The sequence below is a fragment of the Labrus mixtus genome, chromosome 12, assembly GCF_963584025.1.
Source record: "Labrus mixtus chromosome 12, fLabMix1.1, whole genome shotgun sequence".
NCBI lineage: Eukaryota > Metazoa > Chordata > Actinopteri > Labriformes > Labridae > Labrus > Labrus mixtus.
In genome coordinates this window covers 15030688-15053203 of record NC_083623.1, presented here as the reverse complement: position 1 = coordinate 15053203, position 22516 = coordinate 15030688, and the positions used below count along the sequence as shown (strand labels likewise).

Below are 22516 nucleotides of genomic sequence, written 5' to 3'. Positions count from 1 at the left end.
CAAGAATGTACATAATCCATCAATACAACATAAAGAAAGCAAAAAAATTTTTTGTTTGAGTGCAGGTTTCAACACTGAGACTGTTCCATACACTGAGGTTATATGTTCCATTACCATAACAAAGCAGGTGCTGTTTGCTGCCTTTGGTTTTAAAATGTCCTAGAAACATTTAAGTGATGCATAGGCAGTGACTGTAAATAGATCATGTTTCTGTCTGTTTACTTATGCTCCGTGTGAACATGAGCAATTGTTTATATTTCCCAAGATTAGCAACTAAGACTTCAAAATGCAGAAACCAGACTTCAAAACGCAGGAACCAGAATTTTAGAGGGGAAACCTCCACCCACATAGGGACACACATTGATGTGCAAACACATACACACTCTCCTAACTGAAAGGTAACACTTAATGTGCAATAAAGAATAAAGTTCACAACGATTCCCTCTCAATATGAGCAATACCCTTCTTTCTTTTGCTAACTCTACCAATAGAAGCCTCTTTTGTCAAACTGCCACTTGCAATATGAGACAATCATAGTGAAAAGGTCTTCAAAATTACCTAAGCCAGCTTCTCTCTTTATTCTGCTCTATTTTTAGAATGGGGAGACACACCAAACCTCATATTCCATTTCCCCATGCAGATGTGTAAGTGTATACTTCACCTGCATCATGGTATCAGATTATTGTGTGACATTTTCATCATCTTCTTTCCTTTCATCTGCAAAGAGGCTACTGAAGATGAGATCAGGTCAACATCATGTATCAAAAAACCACACATGCTTACACCTGCACACATGCATGTTTGTAAATGCACAAATGCAAGCTCACACAGGGCTATAAACAACTAATTTCTCTTCCATTTGTGGTAGACAGGCTTTAAGTTTCCTTGTCATACAAAGACAGCAGGAAAAATGATGTCACTGTTTTTGTGCGTGTGTTTCTGAGGGAGGTGTAGTGTGGGCTCAGATCATTTGGTCTTTAACCATAGGGCATAACCTTTGACAAAAATGATCAAGACATTCACAGCCCAACACTGGAGCTTAGATTCAAATTTGTTATTGTATTTTATGCAGGCAGCCTCTCTCAAGTTCTTTCAGTGTGCTGCTTTTGACCTACTATACTGAAATCCTCTTCTCAAGGAAAAGAGAAATAACACTTTGTCAGTGTTCTTCTGTGATGTTGTGCATCCACTTTTACAATAATAGACAAACAATAACATTTTAAAGTATTTCCTTATTCAAAACAGAACAGAGTTTGATTGAATGCAGACCATATGCATATGTAATCATATCATTATATCTTTCTCATCATCATCATCATCGTCAAATTGTTTTCCAAGTAAATAATTGGCTTTCCTTTATGTTTTCCTCCTGATCATTTTTAATTAAATATTTATACTTAGTTCAATGAGTCATGTTTCTTATTTTGTGCTAGTCTTAATAATATATTCAAATTTTATAAAGTTCTAATAAACTGCAAATTAAAAACTGCCTAAATGTTAGTTTTCAAAACAGGAAGTGACGTCATAATAATAAAAAAGAAAGTTTAATTTATTTTTATTTTTCAATGATTACCATGTTAACCACACAGCAAAAGACTAATAGGTGGTAAAATGAACGGCTTGTATTATTATTATATATATATATTTTTAAAATCTCTCCATATTTGTAGAATGAACAGCTGCAGGTTCACACAGCAGCAGCCGGGCAGTGAGACACATGTCACAACAGCCTGTGCGCCGATAAAAAAAAAAAAACTTGCGGGGCAAAGGCAACACGAATAATCAAAATGTCTCGGCACAGAAATGTTCGAGGTTACAACTACGATGAAGGTATCCTACCGTAACTTGTAAGCTGTTGTTGTTGACTGCAAAACGTCAACGCAAGGCCGCTGAACGCGTTAGCGGCTAAGCTAATGTTCAATGTTATTGATTGTAGCCTGAGCAGCTAACACGTTAGCGTTAGCTGCTCAGGCTATGATAAGACTGATGTCGTGTCACTTGGCACCTGGCACAACATCCATTTTTAACACGATAATATGAGTTTAGTTATACAACAAAGATTTGAAGCTGCCGTAGTTATAATGTGTCTGTAACGAGCGACTTAGTCAACTTTCATGTTTACAAATGGTAAAACAAGCTACTTCGCTAGCTTGCCCCTATTCAAATGTTACACACTTCGTTGGGGTGTTATTTGGTAAAATGAACTTAAATTTACGGATTAAGTAATCTTTCCAAAGTTTAAAACAGACTGTAATGTAATCTAAGTGCATTGCCTGGCTTCCAATGTATAGTGTTATTCTTTAGTTAAGTTGCTGACAAGGCAAAATTACAACTGTAACAAATGAGTCTTTCTCTTTGCCACAACTGCATTTGTTTAACATGTGTTTCTTTGTGAATGTACAGTAAGCGAAATAAATAAAAGAGTTACTTTATTTTTCTAGATTTTGAAGATGATGACATGTATGGCCAGTCCGTGGAGGACGACTGCTGTATATCACCAGCAACAGGTTGGTATCCATAAATGAACATTATTAATCCTAAAGAAGTTGATTTCATTTACTCAATCGACCATTTGAATGATAAAATGTTAAACATGCATCACAGCAGTATTTTTTTTAATTAGCTTGTAAGTAAAGATGTTTTTTTTTTTTTTTTTACAGCAAATCAGTTCATCTACTCACGCCAAGAGAGGCAAGCACCGAAGGAGGAGCCTTTAGAGGAGGAAGAAGATGAAGATGAGGATGTACCGATGTCCCCTACCATCAGCCACAACCTTAACCCTCTTGATCAAGGTAATATGATGAAATTCAGATAATGTTATGCCAGTAACAAATGATGGAGGTCACCTGCACTGTACCTTTGGTTTTTTTTATGTCTGAAATGTGCTGATTGAAGACACCAAGGTAGTTTTGAATGAGTATACTTCCTCTTGAGGTTATTTTCTTGTTTTCATCTGTATTTTTTTTCCACAACAAAATAACATCCGTGTCATATTTGTGTGTGTTGTACTCTATAGCCAAGCTCTTCTCCTGTCTGGACCAAATGCGGACTGTGCTTGGAGATGCTGTGTCAGACTCAGTCCTCACCCAGGCAGCCATCAGATGTGGATTTGACCCACAGAAGGCACTGGAGGCAGTTCTGTCTGAAGACACTCAGAAAGTCCCGGTTAACAGAAGTACCACTGAAGAGACAACTTCGGTAACAAGAGTTAGCCAGGAGAAAGCGCCACTTCCACAAAGAGCCAAACAAGAGGCCGTTGCTGAGAAAGGTACACCTGGATCATACTATAATCTTTAGTTCTTAAGGAATTATTGTCTTTAGTCATCCACTTTAGTTACATCAAATAAAGTGATCGTCTGTGGAATTTTTCCCCAGTTATTTGCCCACCAAGGCACTTGAGATATTTCATAGCTGGTTAATAGGTCATTCCCTGGCTGCATCAGGGCTTCCAGCGGTGGGGTTGGTTGACCCTTTTTCACGATGCCAAGCTTCTCTTGAAACTTCAATCTCAAAAAAGGATTTGCAAGTTAATCCGACACCAAACCAGTGGGCATGCTAGAAGGCTCTGGCATGTCAAAAAATACACTCAATGTTTTAAACTCAAAGTCTGATTGGTCGAAGAATATGAGAATCAACAATATTGTACTCAATAACTTAAACTTCTCAGGGCAGATTTTTGTTGATCAGGAGACAACTCAGGGGCGAAATCTGATTGGATAAAGGCTGTATTTAAAACGAGCTTCACTGGAATCAGTGCAAGTGAGGGAGACAGAAGCTATGAAACTAAAGTAAACAAAGGACAACAATTCTGACAAAGCATATTGATTTAATGATAAATAAATAAACAAAATTATAAAATATAATTTAGTGAGTCTGACAGTGTTTAGGCCAGCAGAGAAGGCATTGCTGGCCCTCAGCCCACCACTGTTTATGTACCGACTGTTAAATCGCGTTTCGTCAATGGAATGATGCCCTGTTACCCTGACTTAACAAACATAGACAAGAAATGGTATGTTTTATCACCTGAGCAACAATTACATGAAGCTCAGTTTAGATAGTCATTAGTCCCCAAAACATTTTGAACAACCCACATTTGAGCAGTCTATTACATCTGAATGATATTCTGACTATAAAATAATTTAGAAAATTACAATTGCGTGGGATGGATTGATAATCCAAGGGGATATGAACATCTAAAATGGTATCACGATTTATTGTCTGGGCATGTGTAGTTTATTCACAGGAACAATTACACAGGTTTTGCAAAATCTTAATTAATATTGTGTACATAAATAGCCACGGGCATCTTTAAAGAAAATGATGTGAAAGACATGTTTATGCAAATGTTTAACAAAGTGCCTTCTTTGTCTTTTTTGTTCTTCCAATTTATGGTACAATTCCTCCTCCTTTTGCCGTTGGTCCTCTTGTCCTTCTTCCTCGACAACTGCAATTGGCTTTCGTAAGGTAAGGAGCCTGCTTGTCTGCTTCTCACACAGACATTATGTCCAAGACACATGAAACCAAGACCGAAGGGTCCAAACATTTGCAACCACATGTGCTAGACACAATATCTCAACACAATGTGTACCCCATGGTTAGGAACCATGAAAATCAAAACTTAACTGGTCAAAGCCTCAGTCCAGGTGGTAGCAGTGGTATCAGTCTGTCACAGCTCATGTCTGAGCATGTGCAGAGGAGTAAGGTGTCCGGAGATAACACTGGGCGAGGTGTGGGCGTTCCGTCATTAGTCACTCTCACTATGGGCCCTAATTCCCCTAATCAGAATAGTCTTTCATTGGGAACATTGGCATCTTTAAACATGTCTGCCACATTGCAAGGCTCAGCTCCCTCCCTCATTTCAGTTTCACTCAGCAGTCTGTCGCTAAACAATCCCAGGATAACAACTGCAAGCTCTTCTCTTGCTGCACCTCCTGGTTTTGGGAGTCTCAGTTCTGTCCTCCAGAGCAATCAGCACCAAGAAGGAGTTGGGATTGGAGTTAAAGCCACAGAGGCTGATCCTAAGGGAAGCCTATCGTTGGCCGATTTAATCCAGGAACATTCGAACCCCAGCCTTACAACCACAACATACTTCCCTACTTCTCAAAGCAGCTTAACTTCTGTGGCGTTCAAGGGGGCTGCTGCACCAGCCCAAACTCTTTCGCTGTCTGAGCTCGCTTCACAGCACCAAAACAGGAACGCAAGCAGCCAATCACAATCACAGAGCACTGAACAACTAAATAACACTCTCACCCTTTCTAAACCAGCCAATAACACCCCTGCAGGTCTAGGTGCGACTATGTCATTGTCTCAGCTAGCCCTGCAGCATCAAACCAGCACTGACGCTCCAGCAAATGCACTGAAACAACCACCTGCCACCTCTGAGCTGATCTCTTTGTCAAATTTGTCTGCACACAAAGGCAAAACCTCAACCACCTCAAATGGGTCACAATACTCTCTATCCTCGCTCCTCTTACCAGCCAAACCAGAGAGGGCTTGTGTTTTGGCAGATAGTACAATAGAGGGTGGGGCCAAGCGTCAAGTCGACCACAGACCACACCACCAAAGCGCCAGGCTACCTAAGCCGAAGCAGACTATTGATTTGAGTGCGCTCATGGCCCAGTCAGATGGACCAAGTCTTCGTTTCTTCGACCAAGACCTCCCTTCGCCATCCTCTCCTCCTCCAGTTACCTCTGTGTTTGCACAACCATCAGTGTTTGCAATTACTTTGTCGATTCAGAACTGCAGACAACAAAGGAGGATGAGGAATGTGTTGAAGCGAAGAATAGGAGGTCAGAGGAAAGAGAGTGGTTACCAGGCCTTCCTCAGTAAATCACAAGACAAAGCCAAAGAGCAGCAAACCCCCCTCTCACCGATTGTACCATTTGGCTTTGAGACGCCTTCACCAGATGACATCGTCCGTGCAAACCAGCGAAAAGCTTTCACCAGGTAGACAAGGAAGAACTTGTCTCAGTTGCGTCTGTGTTGGTGCTTAATTTTTTTCTTGGAATGACAAGCTTGGATTGTTTTTTTTTTTTGTGGCTCTCCTTCCCCAAATGAACTGAAGTCAGTGAGATGCAGCTCTCAGGCTCAGCGGTCCTTTTGAGACTTTTAATCTGTATCCTACTATCAGTCAAGTGGAGTGACAAACTTTTAGGACCAACTTTTTCCGCTGATCTGCTTAAAGACCGCTAAAAATAGTATTACTACAACATTTTTTTCTTTTATATCTTTTAGAAAGCAAGTCTTATATTACTGCTGTTACACAACAATTCTGTTGGAAGTCAAACTGGATCAAAAATGAACTACTCTTTCTGCCTGGCAGCTTGAAATGTATCGCAGCTATGTAAAATTTAAGTATTAGAATTCTAAGAACTTTTAAAAACTTTTTCCTCTTAACATTTTTATTTTTGTACCCTTAGATGGCCACTGTCTTTTTTTAATCAACATTTTTGTATGAAAGTTAAGTAGATAAATTTTAGTCAGGGGAAATGATATCATTCAAATGTATGTTTTTGCGTGGCCTCTTTTCTAGTTTTGAGCTGCATGAACCCTCAAAAGACAAAAGGAGGTTGATTTTGTTTGCAGGTGTGCTGCAGCTATGGAATATGGATCAGTTAACCATTGTGCTGGTTTAGTGCTGCCTGTGTTTGAGATCATGATATTGGGTTGACATTTTGGTGTGGAGGACACCTGGAGATTTTCCCATGAAGGGAGTGTGTGTGCACATGTATACCCACCAATGCACATAAAGAAAACAAACACTTTTGATGTTTAATATTGAAGAAAATACAAAACTAGCAAGCACTGAAAATAAAGAGAGTCAAAAGGAATGCTTGAAGACCTGACATTTAAGGGCTTGTATTGCTCTTAAAAGCTTTTAATATTACAATGTACAAATGGGCTTGATTTATGCTGGGTGTGTCCTCGCACTCAGCTAGAGGTTAATTTGTAAATTTTCAAATAAAGATGACTAAATTTATGTACTCTTAAAGCACCTGTGTCTGGGCGTGTCTCTCTGGTTGTGTCTAATTCTCTGATGCAAAATAAAACCGTGCTCTATATTCTACCTCAAGCTGAAATGCAAGTCGAGTATATCTGCAGTGTAGTATTTATATGGATGAAGAGTGTTCATAAGAGGAAATGTCCACTAAGATAAAAATAAGTCCTATTATGTATCTGGTGCAGTGCTTTTTTTTTTTTTTAGGTTAGCTTGTTCTTAGTTTCTAACATCTAAGTGTGAGTCATTGTTTTTGATTTGAATGGAGGGTCTTGCTATTAGAAAGTTTTAAACTAAAGCGTGGACAAAGCTGCTTAAAAAGAGTCATGTTCTCATAGTTCTCGTCACCGATGTGTACAGTGGTTATCAGACAGGAGGAGATGATGGGGGCTGATGTCAAACTCTCCTCCCTGTGTAGTCATTTTATTTCACTGCTTCATTGTTGTCTTCAATGTGAGGACGCTCTTTGAGTGAAGGGTTTGGGCTAAATGTGTGTAAACTTCATACAGGTGCACAGAGTTGAGTGAAGTGGACCCTCAGGGTGTCAAACATAAACTGGTGAGCCTGAGGGACATGATAGATAATAAAGGGCAGACTGTGGTAATAATGACAAGTCAAACATTACAAGTCAAACAGGTTTGTCAGCCGACACAAACTCCTGGGAGTATTATGATGTTTGGAAATAATTAGGCGTATTAGGGATGTTGAGGTCTGTTTTTTTTTTTAAAGTGGAGGCTTGATTTAAGACTTTGATAGATTTGAATCTGTGAAAATCTAGAAATGAGTAAGTATTATGAACTACTGGGTTTGTCCAGCAACAGTTTTGTCCTCTTTTTTTTTTTCATCTTTAGGCGAGCCAGCAAGTGGGTTTGAGCAGGAAGCCACACTCTTGGGGAAAATGTCACCCCAAGCACACACACACACACACACACACACACACATACACACATCAGCCGATCATCTTTCTGTGTGTCTCTCTCTTACACCACCTACGCAGGAAAATCTGAACATGTGTCTTGACTTTTTTCACAGCTTTGTCAGAAGCTTTAACAGATCAAATCATTTAGTGTCTTTACATGCTCTGCAGTTCTGCAAGGTGTATATTGTTGCACACACTAAGCTTGTTGTGATGTGGTGCCAACTGGAAAATACCATTTTACTTAAATGTGGTCCAAAAACGTGGGTGCATTTGGACTTGTATTCGTACCCTCAGTAAAACCTGCTTTATTGTGGTGCAATGTGTTTACAAGAAAAAAAGGCTGAGAGCAATTCTAATGGAAAAAGATGCATTCTACTTACCATAAATGCAACACTTGAAGAGTTTGAAGGCAAATAAAGTCGTCTTAAAGCATTCATGTGACAGTTTGAGATAGATATTGTGGCTTCAGGAAGCATTCTGGTTTATTTATCATTCTCATGTTATGGTTCAGTTTGAATAGAAACACTTTCAATGACTAGTTTTGTTTCCCCCCCCATAAATAATCATATTACTTTAAAATAAAATCTATATAACACAGCACACAGCTGCTATGTCAATGTAAAGATACACAATTTTATGTTACAGTTTTGACTCTTCAAGTGTAGTACGAGTCACTACCTCAGTAACCCTTCTCAGTAACAAACTGTACAACTGATAATCATTACGTTATCTAAAATCTATATAGGAAGTACCAGTACACCCAGATGTGATGCATCTTCAGTGCAAGGTTTGTGTTGCATCATGATTATTTTCTCACTTTGTAAAAATACAAGCAATGTATTTGTGGATTCAGGATTAACTTATGATCTTTGTTTTTTTTTTTCTTCCAATGTTTATGGAAACATAACAAATTGGTTTTACCATCAACTTTTAACTTAATTCAGACAGGTTGAACATGGCGATCATGACAATATGCACCAAAAAGATTAACTTAATTCACTTTGGTGAAGTCATCATGAGCCGTAATACATAACTCTTCAACTTAAATGACCTACAAGATCAGTCTTTCTTGTTTTTTGATGATTACAAGGTTTCAACCATACACCAGTCATACTGTTTTTCTTACTATTTTTTTTAATCATCAGATGCGCAGATGTGTGCATCAGTTAAAAAATCTTACTAGATTAATTAAGTCTGGAGTACAGCAAAAACCTGTTATTTTCTTGACATACCGTATATGTTACTCAGATCAGATTTATTTTTCATCATATATTACATCTGCACACAAACGTGTAAATAAAGCCATAAACACTTCCATTGGTGACCTTCAAGTCTTCTTCCATATGACATTGTTGTGCATGTGATGCATTCCATCACACTCGAGTATTGAGGCCAGCATTTTGAACTTAGCCCCCCAGTTAAGCAGGATAGAGCGGAATTGAAACACATGCACCACTTAAAACTCCAAATGTCTTAACACAATAAGATGTGCTCATTTGCTTAAATATTTGGCCAAACAATGGAAATCCCTAATGTTTGTTGACATTATAGTTGAATGTGCTGTTTTGAAATCTGTCAACAGCAGGTGAGAGTTCTCAGGTGGTTGGTTTGACTCAAGGTTGACTGTCTGCTGAGTAGGTGGGTGTGCAGAGGATGACGAGTTTATAGATGTAATTCGGTGTTGTGTGGTGGTACCCACTTTGTGTGTGTGTGTGACTCATTCTGAAAGGGGTCAGACTTGAAGTTTTTCCGTCAGCCAGCATTTTCATTTCCTTTAGAGTCACTCTCATTCATATTTTCATTCCAACATGAATAAAGTTGGGACATATAGTTTGGTTAATTTGTGTATATCTGCATTAAGAGGAAAAAGTGCAAGACTAAAGCTTTTATTTTTTTACATGCTTGTGGAAACCAATCTGAGTAGCCTTGACTTAAAGTTGAATAAAACACTTTCACTCTACTCTCTCTGATTTAGGGATTCTATTCTTAAAGGTAATTACAGCAGACAAAGCTTCAAGATGAACTCATACAAATTAACTTTGATACAATTCTTTGTATTTTTTTTCAAACGTTTTCCCCCTAAATTCCCCTGCAGTAGAACTTGTATTTGAAATGAGTCAGTCCAAATCTGCATCTCTCACAGCCTTTAGCGGCCTCTAGTGGCAGTGAGCCTCAGTATCAAGCTCACCAGAATTCTAATTTTTTTTTAAATTATTGGCTTCAGAGCATTGTGTCAAATATTTGATCAGTTTATTGGCTGATTCTGTGGAACCTGTTTTGTGAAAATTCAGAGCATACGACAAAGTGTACTTGTGATAAGACATGCTTAGAGACATGTAGAGTATAAACAGATCAATGTCCCGATTACATATGAAGTCATTGCATCCGGCTAGATTTGACTCCATCACAAGCAAAGGCTGTGTCAACCAGTTGCCAGCTCCTCCACCTGGAGCTCTTATTTTCCTTTGGCCTGCATGCATGTGTGTATTTGAACAGGGGTTGATATTTGCATATCCTGGGCGGGCTCCTCTCATCCTGTGCTCAGTTGAGCCCTCAGGCCAAGATGTACAGATGACTCACTCACTCTTCACTCGCAAGGGTCCTCTTGACTCTTGTAATCCTGGATGGGAGGACGCCAACTGTTTACCTGCCAGTCCAAACAGTGTGAAGAGATCCTGCTCCTAGCCCTAGAACATAATTAGTCTGCAAAAGCCGCCCTCCTGTTAATGCTGCCCCGAGGCAAACTGGGGGGGAAAGTATTGGAAAAGTCATTTGTTTGCCGAGTTGTCTTTTGACTGAGCATCATGTCCAGTAGATAAAAAAAGGGTTTGCTTTCGTGCTTGAGACCTTGGGGGTGTTTGATTGGGTGTCCCTGTCTGTTTCACCCCAGGTAAAAAAAAATGAGGGTGAGGATCTCAAATAAAAAAAACCTTCAGGGATTTAGTAGTAACGGCTTGTTTGTGTAGATTCTTAGTTTTTCTCTTTTGGTTTATTTTAAATTATCTTGTAAGAGTTAATCTGAGAGAATAATTACAGCTAATCTTTGATTGAAGTGTTTTGCGAGCTGGATGGTGTCTTGTTTGAAGCAGGCGGTAGAAACCAGGGCCATGCAATTAATTGCATTGTCATTGTTATCACGATATGAGTATTTGCAATAAATTTAGTGCAGAAGTCGGAATTTATGGCGATAAATCGTTACACAGTAATGCTTTCATTTAAAATATTGGATCGTAATCTGGATGTATTGGCCATGCTTTCACACCATTTCGATGAGGTCAGATGAAGTTTAAGCCAGCTATCAGATACCCTGTGACAAGTTGGTGCTAATTTGTTGGCGGGAAAAAAACTTTTTGTTTGGATTCAGAAGGAAACATGTTGCAACGGAGTCATAGCTACTATACTCTCTTCAGTATTTATTTATCACACTTCATATCGTTATCGCAGTACAGAACAATGTTACACTACACAGCATATTTTTCTCATATCGTGCAGGCCTTGTAGAAACTTCCACGTCACTGATGTTTGGAGCGAGGAAAAGCCCCTCAGCTGCAGGAAGAACCAAAAACTCCCCAGAGTTTTTCCATTGAGTATTGTTGCCTGATGCAGGCCTGAAAGGATGCAGCTATCAGTGATGACAATGGTGTTAAAGGTCCATCATTTTGAAGTGCGTGCTCTCTTTTACTCTAATTACAGACTATTTCAAAACTCTCTGTGTAGACATCCATTTGTCCATCTTTATTCATTTATCTACAGCTTTTTAGTTTGAACAAGCTGCGTCCTGTTCTAAATACAACAGCAGCTTTTCACTAACAGTCACATTGGGCCAACTTTACAGCAGCCCTGTGTGTAGAGTGTGGGAATAAACTCAAATAAATGTGACTAAGCAGATGAATGAGAGCCTTTGGTGAGTGTCTTTTGTGAGCTGCCTCGCCTGTGTATCACTGTTTCAGAATGAGAGGGACTTTTTCTCTGCAGTCATTCAGAGAAAAGTTGGTGAGACAAAGTCCATTATTAATTCTGTTTAAAAGCACCTTCACTCTCATTTTCCCTCAGGGTATTTTTTATGACTAATAAACTGCATGGAGCAAATAAGAGGATCAATATGATTTTTAAAAAAAATATGTGTTTTGATGAAGAGAAATCTTACTCTTAAAAGACAATAATCAGAGAAAAGCAAACCGTTGAGCTTTTTTTTTTCTTGACTGTTAGAAACATGAAAAGTTTTACAGAAATCAATGACGGCTGGGAGTTGGTCCAATTTTGAATATAGCCAAAAGTGTTGAAGAAAAACCTCAAGATTGCAATCTTATTGGTTGTGCGTGCTTTATTGGACACGTTAACCTCTCGCTCTGCACCCTGCTGAAGTAACACCTTTTCGAAAGTTTCATTCTCTGAAATGCTGTGTCACACTGCTCTATTTACGTAGAGACAGGAGGCAACGGCCACTACTGAAATTAACCCTTTCTTAACCAGGATGTCACTGCCACACATCATGCACACAGATGCGCACAGAGAGCGCGCTGGGCTCAGTTGTGCAGCCATGTCTAAATGAATCAGTGGCAGGTTGATATGACTGGGACTGGTGGCCATTTGGGACTGGGATGACGAAGCAGTGACCTCAGCTAGTCTTGCTACTGCTGAATATGAACTACCAGTCAGGAGATGGAGTTCCCACTTATTGCATGACATGCTTACACAAAAAATGTATACTTCATATGCCAGTTATATGCATCTATAACCAGCAAACAGTCCTAATCTGAACATTGCAGCTACGTCCTAAAGATGTCTTTATCAATGTCACAGCAGTGTACACTGCTGAATGAGCCTTGGTGTTCTCATGTTACCATGTATTATAGAACTATCTTGAACATGCTGGTAGTGCTTTGTAGTGTTTGGACTGCTCATTTTAATTAGAAAAAAACTTGAATTATTGTGCTGCATTTTCAGAGCTAATTTTATTTTATATGCTGTATATCCAATATCCATGGTCTAGATGCAACAGTTCTCCGAAAAATACAGCTTGAATGTCTTTGCCCTTTTAAAATAGAAAAAATTTAACATCCTCCTCAGTCGCTGTTGTTTGCCTTTGTTTCTGAGAAAAGTGTACAGGTTTGTTTCTCTGTTCCTTCTAGCTAAAAGCCGAGATGCCCCTCACAATAAAGTGGACTCTGAAGTTGTACCTAAAGTGGCCCGTATGACTGTCTCTGGCAAGAAGCAGACCATGGGCTTCGAAGTTCCCAGGTACCAAAAACACATCTGCACACATTGAGCCGAACATTAAAGCTTTCATAACAGAACTCCTCCTATTTATATTGGAACTGATTCAGCTTTGCAAAGTAATGGCTGTATTTCAATTCAGAATATCCACTAAATTCGAGTTGTTGATGTACAGACTAATAATTTTCGAAACTGTATATTGGCTGAAGAGAAGTTGTTCATTGGGATTAAACTCCTCTACACTCTCTCCTCAGCATGGGGGAAAATGGCGTTGTCACTGCTTCGCTACGTAGAGGTGGCAGCCCAGAAGACGCAACGGCATCTTCAGAGGCCACGACAAAGCGTCCCGGGACTCCATCTAAAGGGTCAAATGGAGACGAGCCCTCCACAGTCCCCACCCCAGGGCGCACCTCTGGAAAGGCCCGGCAGTCGATCAACATCAAGGCTGAACTGGAGAAGAGGCAGGGGGGAAAACCTCTGCTAAACTTGGTGGTTATAGGTAGGAGGGAAATGAAGTACCTTACAAACCAACATAAAAAACACTTAAGGGTTACATTTTATTTTAGTTCAAAGCACATTGAGATTTTAATGTTATAAATAAAATATATACTTAATGAATTAATGTTTTAAGATGCCTCAATATAGTAGTAGTTTCTCCCGTGGTAACATATCTTTAACAATCTTTTTCCTCCAAAATGTTTTTTTTCCATTTTAAAATTGCAGGTTATAAAGTTACATATATTGCTCTTCATTTAAACAAATCATTTGTTTGTAAATCCAGCTCTTCCATTTTCTCTGCCACATCCTTGAATGTCAAAACAACTTTTAAGTATATTCCTCAGAAAAATCCCACCATTCTCTGTAATGCTAGGCAGTCAAATGTATATTTCCCAATCAGCCTGTTTTTGTACTTGTCTCAGTTGAATAGCAGTAATCGAGTTGCTCTGATGATCTGTAAAGTGGCTCAATCATATTTTCTCAGTCTCAGTTACACCAGAAAAGGTGACTTGGTAGTTTCAGAAGTAAAGATGGTTCTTGTTTCCCACAGCCTGTGAAACCTTTCATTTTCACCATGGTCCTCTCCTTCCCCCTCTCAGCCTCGATCCTTGTTCCCATTTCTGTCCGCCTACCTCCTCTTGAGCAATTCTTTCTTTCCTGCCGCTGTCTGTGGTTTCCCTTTTGCTACATCTTATCAACTCCCTCCTCAGTATACCTGCCTTATCACCCATATCACATTCTTCCTCTTTTTCTGCCTTCCATCAACCCACCCTGGTGTCTTATATCAATCCACACCCACTGAGTTGCTTTTCTCTTATTCGTTTTATTTTTTAACTTCCTCATCTGTGTGGCATTGTTACACTTTTCTTCTCTGCAGGTCACGTGGATGCTGGTAAAAGCACACTGATGGGTCATCTGCTTTATCTGTTGGGCAACGTTAACAAGCGCACCATGCACAAGTATGAGCAGGAATCCAAGAAGGCTGGAAAGGCTTCCTTTGCCTATGCTTGGGTCTTGGATGAAACTGGCGAGGAGAGGGACAGGTATATTCTAAGCATTAATATAAACACACACAAATAAATACACATGGACAGGGAAATTCCCTTTAATGCCCCTCCGTATGAGAGCAGGGCTTGGGTTGCCAAGTTGTCACTTCCTGCTGAGTCCTATGCTTGATAAAAACATTTATTTTGAAACTGGGTCCAAAGTAATTGAATCTGGATAAACTGGATTGTTCATTTGAAGGAAGAAGTCCCTATTTTGCTGATAACTAGCATTACCACGCATGGTGCACCGTGCAGAAAACATTCCTGTCTGCCCTCGCTCTGTTGTTGTTAGAGTGATACCGAAGCAAAATTTGCAGCAACAGAAAGCAAATTTGGCGCTTTACCTATCAGTAATTTCTGTAGGAAATACGTAATATTTACAGCATCTGACTGAGAGCCTCGCCCACCAGAAGACGGGCTCTTGAACTGAAAATGACCTAGACTGTAAGTCTGCAATCCCCAAATGAATGGCTGTTCAGGAACTTAGTACGCCAGGTGTCAGTTACAGTTAGTTCCACTTACTAAATATTTTACAATGCAAAAGCATTTTTCCAACTGAAACAAAGAATTGTAAAATAATGCCCTATTTTATTTGTGTTTGTTCCAGAGGTGTGACAATGGATGTGGGCATGACAAAGTTTGAGACAAACTCTAAGGTGGTGACCTTAATGGATGCACCGGGACACAAAGACTTCATCCCCAACATGATCACAGGAGCTGCACAGGTATAGTGTGTAGAGGTTCCAAGCAGCCTTCACTGTACATCTAAACTGACAGAGTGAATGTAGTACTTCCAGGTACCAAAGTTTATTCCTCCATATATTACTGTTCAATTTTATAAAACATTTTATCTGATTATCAATCAGCTTTGAAAATGTTATATTTCATCAAAATGTGTGTAGGTCAAAGGCGACACACCTCGACCCCTTAACATATCAAAGGGGGTGCCACAGCGTTGAGTTTTAGGACCACTCTTATTCATAATTTCTATTAACAGGATGAGCCCTTTGCAAATGTTCCCTTTATGCCGATAATACTGTTACTTACATCTCCACTTCTACACGGTATTACCTTCTAAAATATTTAAGTGGAGTGTGATAGTCTTTATCTTTACACAAATACCTATAATCCAGTAACTTGTCATAAACGGGGGGGGGGGGGGGGTACTTCAGAAATACAGAGACTTATTGCTGTTATTCTCATGTCGGTAAGAGGCTATGCTGTAGTCATGCACACATCATAATGCCTGATTGCTTCAGATACATGGAAGAGAGAGTGGGGGATGACATGCACCATATGGTTGATAATTGTGAGTCAAACAAGTGACCAGTGTGACGAGGATTGTAGCCTCTGTACATGGGGAGGCTGCTCTACCAACTGAGCTAAACCAACATCCTAGAGCACCTGCATTGACCATAGTTCCCCGTATGCTAGGGAGGTTTGCCTTCTTCAGACTTAAATTGCTGGCCTTTCTTTATTTGTAAGGCAGTTTTTAACTTGTGTCCTTCATACATATTCAAAGAAATCCACCAAGAAAGTACATCAAGTGACAGTGTAACTAAAACATATACAGAATTCTGTCTCTGGTCTGAATGTAACCCGCACAAATCTACCCCATTATACAGAAAACTGAACCCTGGAATGGAGAAAGAAAATGCAACATCAGCATGCTGCTTTTTCCTGGTTTATATATTTTGGCACATTTTTAAAATAAAGTTGACCAAAGTGCTCTACATTGGATTATAAATTCACAGCAGCAACAAAAACTCTGGTTAAAGTCAGAAAATTATATTTGAAGACATCAACAACCTTTTTAGGCTATACTGTAAAATAAACAAGACCTTCAAGGGACCTACAGACAAAATAAAGTAGACTAGGTATACTTACAGGTATACAGTGCTTAAATCAAGAATGTGATCTTCAATGAGAGGATGAAACGAATAAAATCGTCTATTTGTGTATTTCATAATGCTTGATTTTTCGAATTTTGTCTCTTAAATTGCCAAACAACATAAGATTTTTCCAATTCATTCAGTTCATTACATGTATGGATTCAACTTTTCAAGATGTTCATTACATTGATATTAATCTGATGATATTAATCATCTGTGTGACTCTACGAACCCCAGGCTTATTAGAAATGGTTCTTTCCCTCCGTTTTCCCTCAGCCTGCCACACCTGTCGGCATGATTTGAAATAACTCTCGCGGTTTTGGGTGTTGCTGACACAAGTTGTTTTTGTAGGCATGGGTGTGCTCGTCTGTCTCTGCTTTGAGCCATAAATGTAATTTCTCTTTTTACCATATGACTGTCATCACGTTATGCCTAATCATGTAGTGACTAAGGAGTTCCTGTTGTAAGCAAATGAAGGTGTCACAAACAGAAAAGGTTAAGAGGATATTTCTTAGCCTGAACATATCATCAGTAAAGCATGCCTTTGGTTATTTAAAAAAAAAGATTAGATGAATAACGCCTGATTTAAAGAATGATTGTTTAATACATACTATAAATTAAAATATGTCATTAATAAGAGCAAAAAATCCAATTACCTAGATTTATAAGTACATGACTAATTTAGATGCAACTAATATTCTGTCACATGACCGTTCACATGAACTTCAGAACTCATTTTTTCTTCCTGTATGAGTTGGGATGGGTGTCGGTGAACAGAACACTAAGGCTTTTAATTCTAGAGTTGATTGTGCTACAAATTCTATCATTCAAACACAGCTCTTAATCCTGACAACAGTTGTTTACATGCACCATGGATGTTACAACACTGTAATTAATCTGTTAACTTTCCTGCTGGGTTGAGTTCGACTTTCACATCTGTCTCTGTGAAAACATCTGTCTCGGTTCTCTCTCTAGGCCGACGTGGCGGTGCTCGTGGTGGACGCCAGCCGAGGAGAGTTCGAGGCGGGCTTCGAGGCGGGCGGTCAGACCAGAGAGCATGCGCTGTTGGTGCGATCGCTTGGCGTCACTCAGCTGGCTGTAGCTGTCAACAAGATGGACCAGGTTGGAGCACATTACTAGCACAAATGAGAATGTTTTTAGGACTGGTTTTGGTCATCACTGCAGATGTGCAAATTTGAATTACAGGATTTTTTCTACTTCTATTCGGGGTTAAATTCAGAAAAAGACATGAAAGACTAACACAAAAGATGTTCACTATATATATGAATCATTTAGTTGGTCTTTGCATTTTATTTAAACAATGCAGCAGGAGAGAAAGAATTCTTAAGGACGTCTGTACAATTGTGTATTTTTCCATAATCATCAGCCTGTTGCCAATGCCAACACATTTCATATTGAAGCCATGCTGGAAGATAAACTTTGTATCTGTGTGTATATCTTTGTGTGTTCATATAAATTAGGTAAACTGGCAGCAAGAGCGTTTCCAAGATATTACTTCCAAACTCGGCCATTTTCTCAAGCAAGCAGGATTCAAGGTGGGTTTGTACTAAGTCACCAGACATCTAAGGAGATTAGACTCTTTATGTGTATCAGTATTTATACTGTCCTTATATAAGAGGAGCAGTTTTCTTTGGGTTAATCTAGTTGCTTTTTAAAAACTTTTTTCCAGGACTCAGATGTTTTCTACATCCCCACCAGTGGCCTGTCAGGAGAGAACCTCACCGCCAGGAGTTCGGTGTCGGAGCTCACTTCTTGGTTCTCTGGTCCCAGCCTGCTGGAACAAATCGGTACTGCTCACAGGGTTTCATCTGCATAAAGCTTTTACAGCCTTGTGACGCTCAAATACAGATCTCATAGCTTAAATACGTACACAGGCTGCATGTCTTCCCATTTTTCATCGTTGTTTCCTTATAAATACAAAATGACCGTTTCTTGTACTTGTACAAATTAATTGCAGTATTACTGACTAGTTTTGCAATTGAAAAATCTCTTTCTGAAAGACAGAAATCGACCAGGGGAATGAAAACATTTAATAAATATGTTTAGCTGTCTTTAGTGATCACTTGCGAGCAGAGAGATATTTCATCGTGTCTCCCTTCATATGGGAAAACTCTGCATACCCTCCGCTGCTGCTGTGGTTTACCACCGGGGTAAAGTGCTGCTAATTTCTAGACGAAGTCACATCAGCAAAAAATGTGATTAAGCGTAAAAACAGGTTGACACCTTCAACAACTGAACTTCCATCAATGCTAATATAGAGAACTTTTCTCACAGTGGTTTTAAAATTCATCTGCTTCATCCAAAATCTTCCATCAAAGTTTTGAGAATTGGCTCCAAAAGAATGTCTGTATGATTTTTTTTTTAACTCTGAAAAGGAGCATATGAAAATGATTGTACGAGTCCCTTATGATGTAAAAGTATCATACGTAGCCATATCTTACAGCCGACACTCTAGCTTTAGCAGTGAAGTGTACTGACATGAGTGCAGAGAGTGATTATGCAGCTGTAGGGGAAGACGTGTTTTCCCGAATGTCTTCTGTCAGCACTTTCTGTCGGCTTTAAACACCAATCACTATTGGAAAATAAACATTACAGTATCAAGCTGACCCCACAGCCATGGAGACTTTTGCAGCAATCTCTGAGGCAAAAGCAGCCGAATGTTTCATACTTAAATCACAGCTCTGAAGTGGAATGCGGCTAACTCACTACAGTAATCATATTTTGAGGATGTATGTTAATGAAAAGGATATGAACTTCAGCTTCCTAAGAATTTAGCTTACGACACTTTCACTGTCATCAAAATGCTGATCATTCAGACTACATGATGGTTACTCATTTTTTCTAAAGTACCAGAGAAAATGATTCAACTGTAGACTTCTATGTTTATCTTATCTGTCATTTTTGTCCTTTCTCTTTTTTAAATATTTTTTTTCTCTCTGCTGAAGATGGCTTCAAAGCCCCTCAGAGGTCCATCGACAAACCTTTCAGACTGTGTGTCTCAGACGTGTTCAAAGGTAAACTGATGCATACTAACGCTGCATGTGGTTTTATTTTATATTCCTCTGAGATTTTCTGAATTAAAACTGTTGCTGACGTTGCATTTTCCCTCCCACAGACCAAGGTTCAGGTTTCTGTGTAACGGGGAAGATTGAGGCGGGTTACATCCAGACTGGAGACAGAATACTGGCCATGCCTCCCAATGAAACCTGCACAGTCAAAGGTACGCTGCCATTTTGGTGTGATGGTCACCTCTGGCTCTTCAGCTTTCCATTTTACAACTCTTTCAGGGCATTTTCTTTGATGGTGGTTATGATGGTAAGATGCATTCAAAATGATTAAAGTAACTATCAATACAGGATCAAACTTCATAAAATACTTCCTCAGTCAGGTTCTTCACTATGCTGTCGAGTAGTTTGTCAGCATGGAGCACATCTGCATCCGAATGTGCCTTTCCTTGTATCTTCATAGAGAAGATCAATAAATGTGCTGTGATGAACACTGCCATCTAGTGGCTGAGTGATATGCATTCTGCTTTATCTGTTCTGCAGGTATAACTATGCACGATGAAGCTCTGGATTGGGCTGCAGCAGGAGACCATGTGAGCCTGACCGTCACCGGTATGGACATCATCAAGATCAAGTAAGCCAAAGTGGTGCTGCTTTTTTATTTAATATTAGCATAAAGGCTTTTTATTTTTATTTGATTGACCGTATTTTGAATGAACTTCCTCTCTCCAGTGTGGGCTGTGTGTTCTGTGATCCCAAAGAGCCCGTCAAAGTCTGCACTCGATTCAGAGCTCGAGTCCTTCTCTTCAACATCGAGGTCCCCATCACGCAGGGCTTCCCAGTAAGCAAACACACACACACACACACACACACACACACACACACACACACACACACACACACACACACACCAGCAGTTTTGTTCTTTGCACAAATATTCAAACTTAAAGACTCTGTGTGTGTGTGTGTTTGTTTGTTGTAGGTATTGCTGCATTATCAAACAGTAAGTGAGCCGGCCACCATTAGGAAACTTATAAGTGTTCTACACAAGAGCAGCGGGGAGGTCCTAAAGAAGAAACCAAAGTGAGTGTTCGATGGATGCATTGCATCCAATTCTGGATAATAAATAAATAGTACACATAAACAGTATAAAGATATTTATCTAGATAGATAAACTATCCAAATAATATAATACTGAAAAATCTTGAAATCTAAGTGGTTGGGCTCACCGGTACTTCTGTTCTTTTCCTATAAAGATGTCTGAGTAAGGGTATGAATGCCATCGTTGAGGTCCAGACCCAGAGGCCAGTGTCGTTAGAACTGTACAAGGACTACAAGGAATTGGGCCGCTTCATGCTGCGATATGTGGGCTCCACCATAGCTGCTGGGGTCGTCACTGAGGTAAAGTGAAGCTCCCTTCAGGTCACATACGCATAGAATTTGTTTTTGCATAAAAACTGGTTGATACTATCAACTATTATTTTGTTATTAGGGTGTACGTTCTAATCTTTATTTCAGCCTTTTTAAAGGTAGTGACTCATTGAGATTGTTGTGTTTGTATAACTGTTAGGAAGAAACCGTTAACAGTCTTTCTCTGTCCTTTGATAAAGCATCCTCAGCCATTTTCATTTTGTCTTTCCTTTCTGCAGATCAAAAAATGACAAACCTTCCTATGGACACAGAGAAAGTCAGTCGTGCTCTGCAGACTGCATGCAGCAAGAGACAAAGTGCAATTCTCCAGAGACTCAATCCGCTCATTCATCCATCCATCTATCTCTCTATCCAGCACAGTAGCTGCTTCACCTTCCTGCTCCGATCAACACTAACTGCAAGAAACCAGCCCCATGGCAAAATGCTTCGCAACTGCCTTTTCCTCCATCAAACAAGGAGTATTACCCAGTAAACCCCACTTCAAATTTCCCACCATCAGACCAGTTTGTGAAACCTTGTGGCTCTGAATTTGATCAACCCAAATCAACAGTATAAACTGACTGTGAGACATGATCCCAACATATCTAGGTGTCCACAGTGATCGATTTCACTGTTCTCTCTTGAAGAAGAACCTGTAGGTCTGATCGCTTAAGTTGACCGAGAAAAATAAGTGGGTGCAGGAATCAGGGCAGATAGATTTAACCTGGGCTGTGGTGGGAGGAAGACAATTCCCCCCTGCTGCAAGATAGGAATTTACAATAACAGATTTTCAATGATAAGGATCCCTTTATGAAGCTGCTTGCCTGAAATGATTCATTTTAAAACTTAGAAAAGGATGAATGTCATGTGACGCCATGCAGGAGTTGGTGTGATTTTTAACATAAGTATGTTTGCATCTCTAATTACACAGCCAAAGATACAAGGTCCAAACTAATCCAGACCGAGTCGCTTGTGAACAAAAAAAAAGGGAACTTAAATTGTAGCTCCATCCGAGATAAGAGAATCCTCATCTTAAAATGTGTCCACTCTAAAGAACCCACATGATTTTTTTAAGTGCTTATGGGTATTTTTGCTTCTATTTGGGAGACTTAAGTGGAAATTGAGAGTTGATGGGGCTGTTTCTGTTTCTCAGTGTATTCAAATCAGACATGTTGGTGAACAGATGATGCAAAATGAACAACATCAAAAATGTGCAGTTTTGACTTTTTATTTCCTTGAAGTTGTGTTGATTTCATTTCAGTGAGATTTGTACAAATGAACAAAATTAATTGTCAGACATTTTGATAATTTCTCAATAAGTTAGTCATTTTTATTTTTTTTTAAAGAGAAAAGCCCTTATTCTTTGATCCACTGATTTAAAATTGAATACTTTATTTTTTATTCCCTTTTGACCGACTTTCTTTCTTCGAGTTTTGGACAAACGACATCTGAGGATGTAGTCCTCTGCTTTGGGAAACACATTTTCTGACATTTTACACATTAAACAACTT

General features: G+C 39.4%; 2 protein-coding genes across 7 annotated transcripts in view; one reads left to right on the top strand and one right to left on the bottom strand.

The window, feature by feature from the left end:
• Positions 1–22516, bottom strand: part of LOC132985078 (alpha-N-acetylgalactosaminidase-like) — a 423896-nt gene that overhangs the window by 206722 nt on the left and 194658 nt on the right. The window lies entirely within an intron of this gene.
• hbs1l (HBS1-like translational GTPase) lies at positions 1668–22217 on the top strand. 4 transcript variants are annotated; one of them, XM_061052201.1, is made up of 18 exons: positions 1674–1830; positions 2442–2507; positions 2661–2792; positions 3017–3268; positions 13049–13157; positions 13388–13632; positions 14509–14674; positions 15285–15402; positions 17545–17691; positions 18051–18125; positions 18260–18377; positions 19536–19604; positions 19706–19810; positions 20139–20229; positions 20328–20436; positions 20578–20678; positions 20852–20996; positions 21245–22217. In XM_061052201.1, exons 1-18 carry the CDS (start codon positions 1788–1790, stop codon positions 21254–21256), a joined length of 2103 nt encoding a protein of 700 aa, XP_060908184.1. In that variant the 5' UTR covers positions 1674–1787; the 3' UTR covers positions 21257–22217. The 4 variants fall into 4 exon arrangements, with proteins under 4 accessions (XP_060908186.1, XP_060908184.1, XP_060908185.1 ...); XM_061052202.1 differs by lacking the exon at positions 21245–22217 and having other exon boundaries at positions 20852–21005; XM_061052204.1 differs by lacking the exons at positions 1674–1830; positions 2442–2507; positions 2661–2792; positions 3017–3268 and adding an exon at positions 3758–4464.

Coding starts and splice junctions, on each gene's coding strand:
- hbs1l (XM_061052201.1), top strand. CDS start 1,788: ATGTCTCGGCACAGAAATGTTCGAGGTTACAACTACGATGAAG. Junction 19,605..19,705: donor TGTCTCAGACGTGTTCAAAG/GTAAACTGATGC, acceptor TCCCTCCCACAG/ACCAAGGTTCAGGTTTCTGT. Junction 19,811..20,138: donor TGAAACCTGCACAGTCAAAG/GTACGCTGCCAT, acceptor TCTGTTCTGCAG/GTATAACTATGCACGATGAA.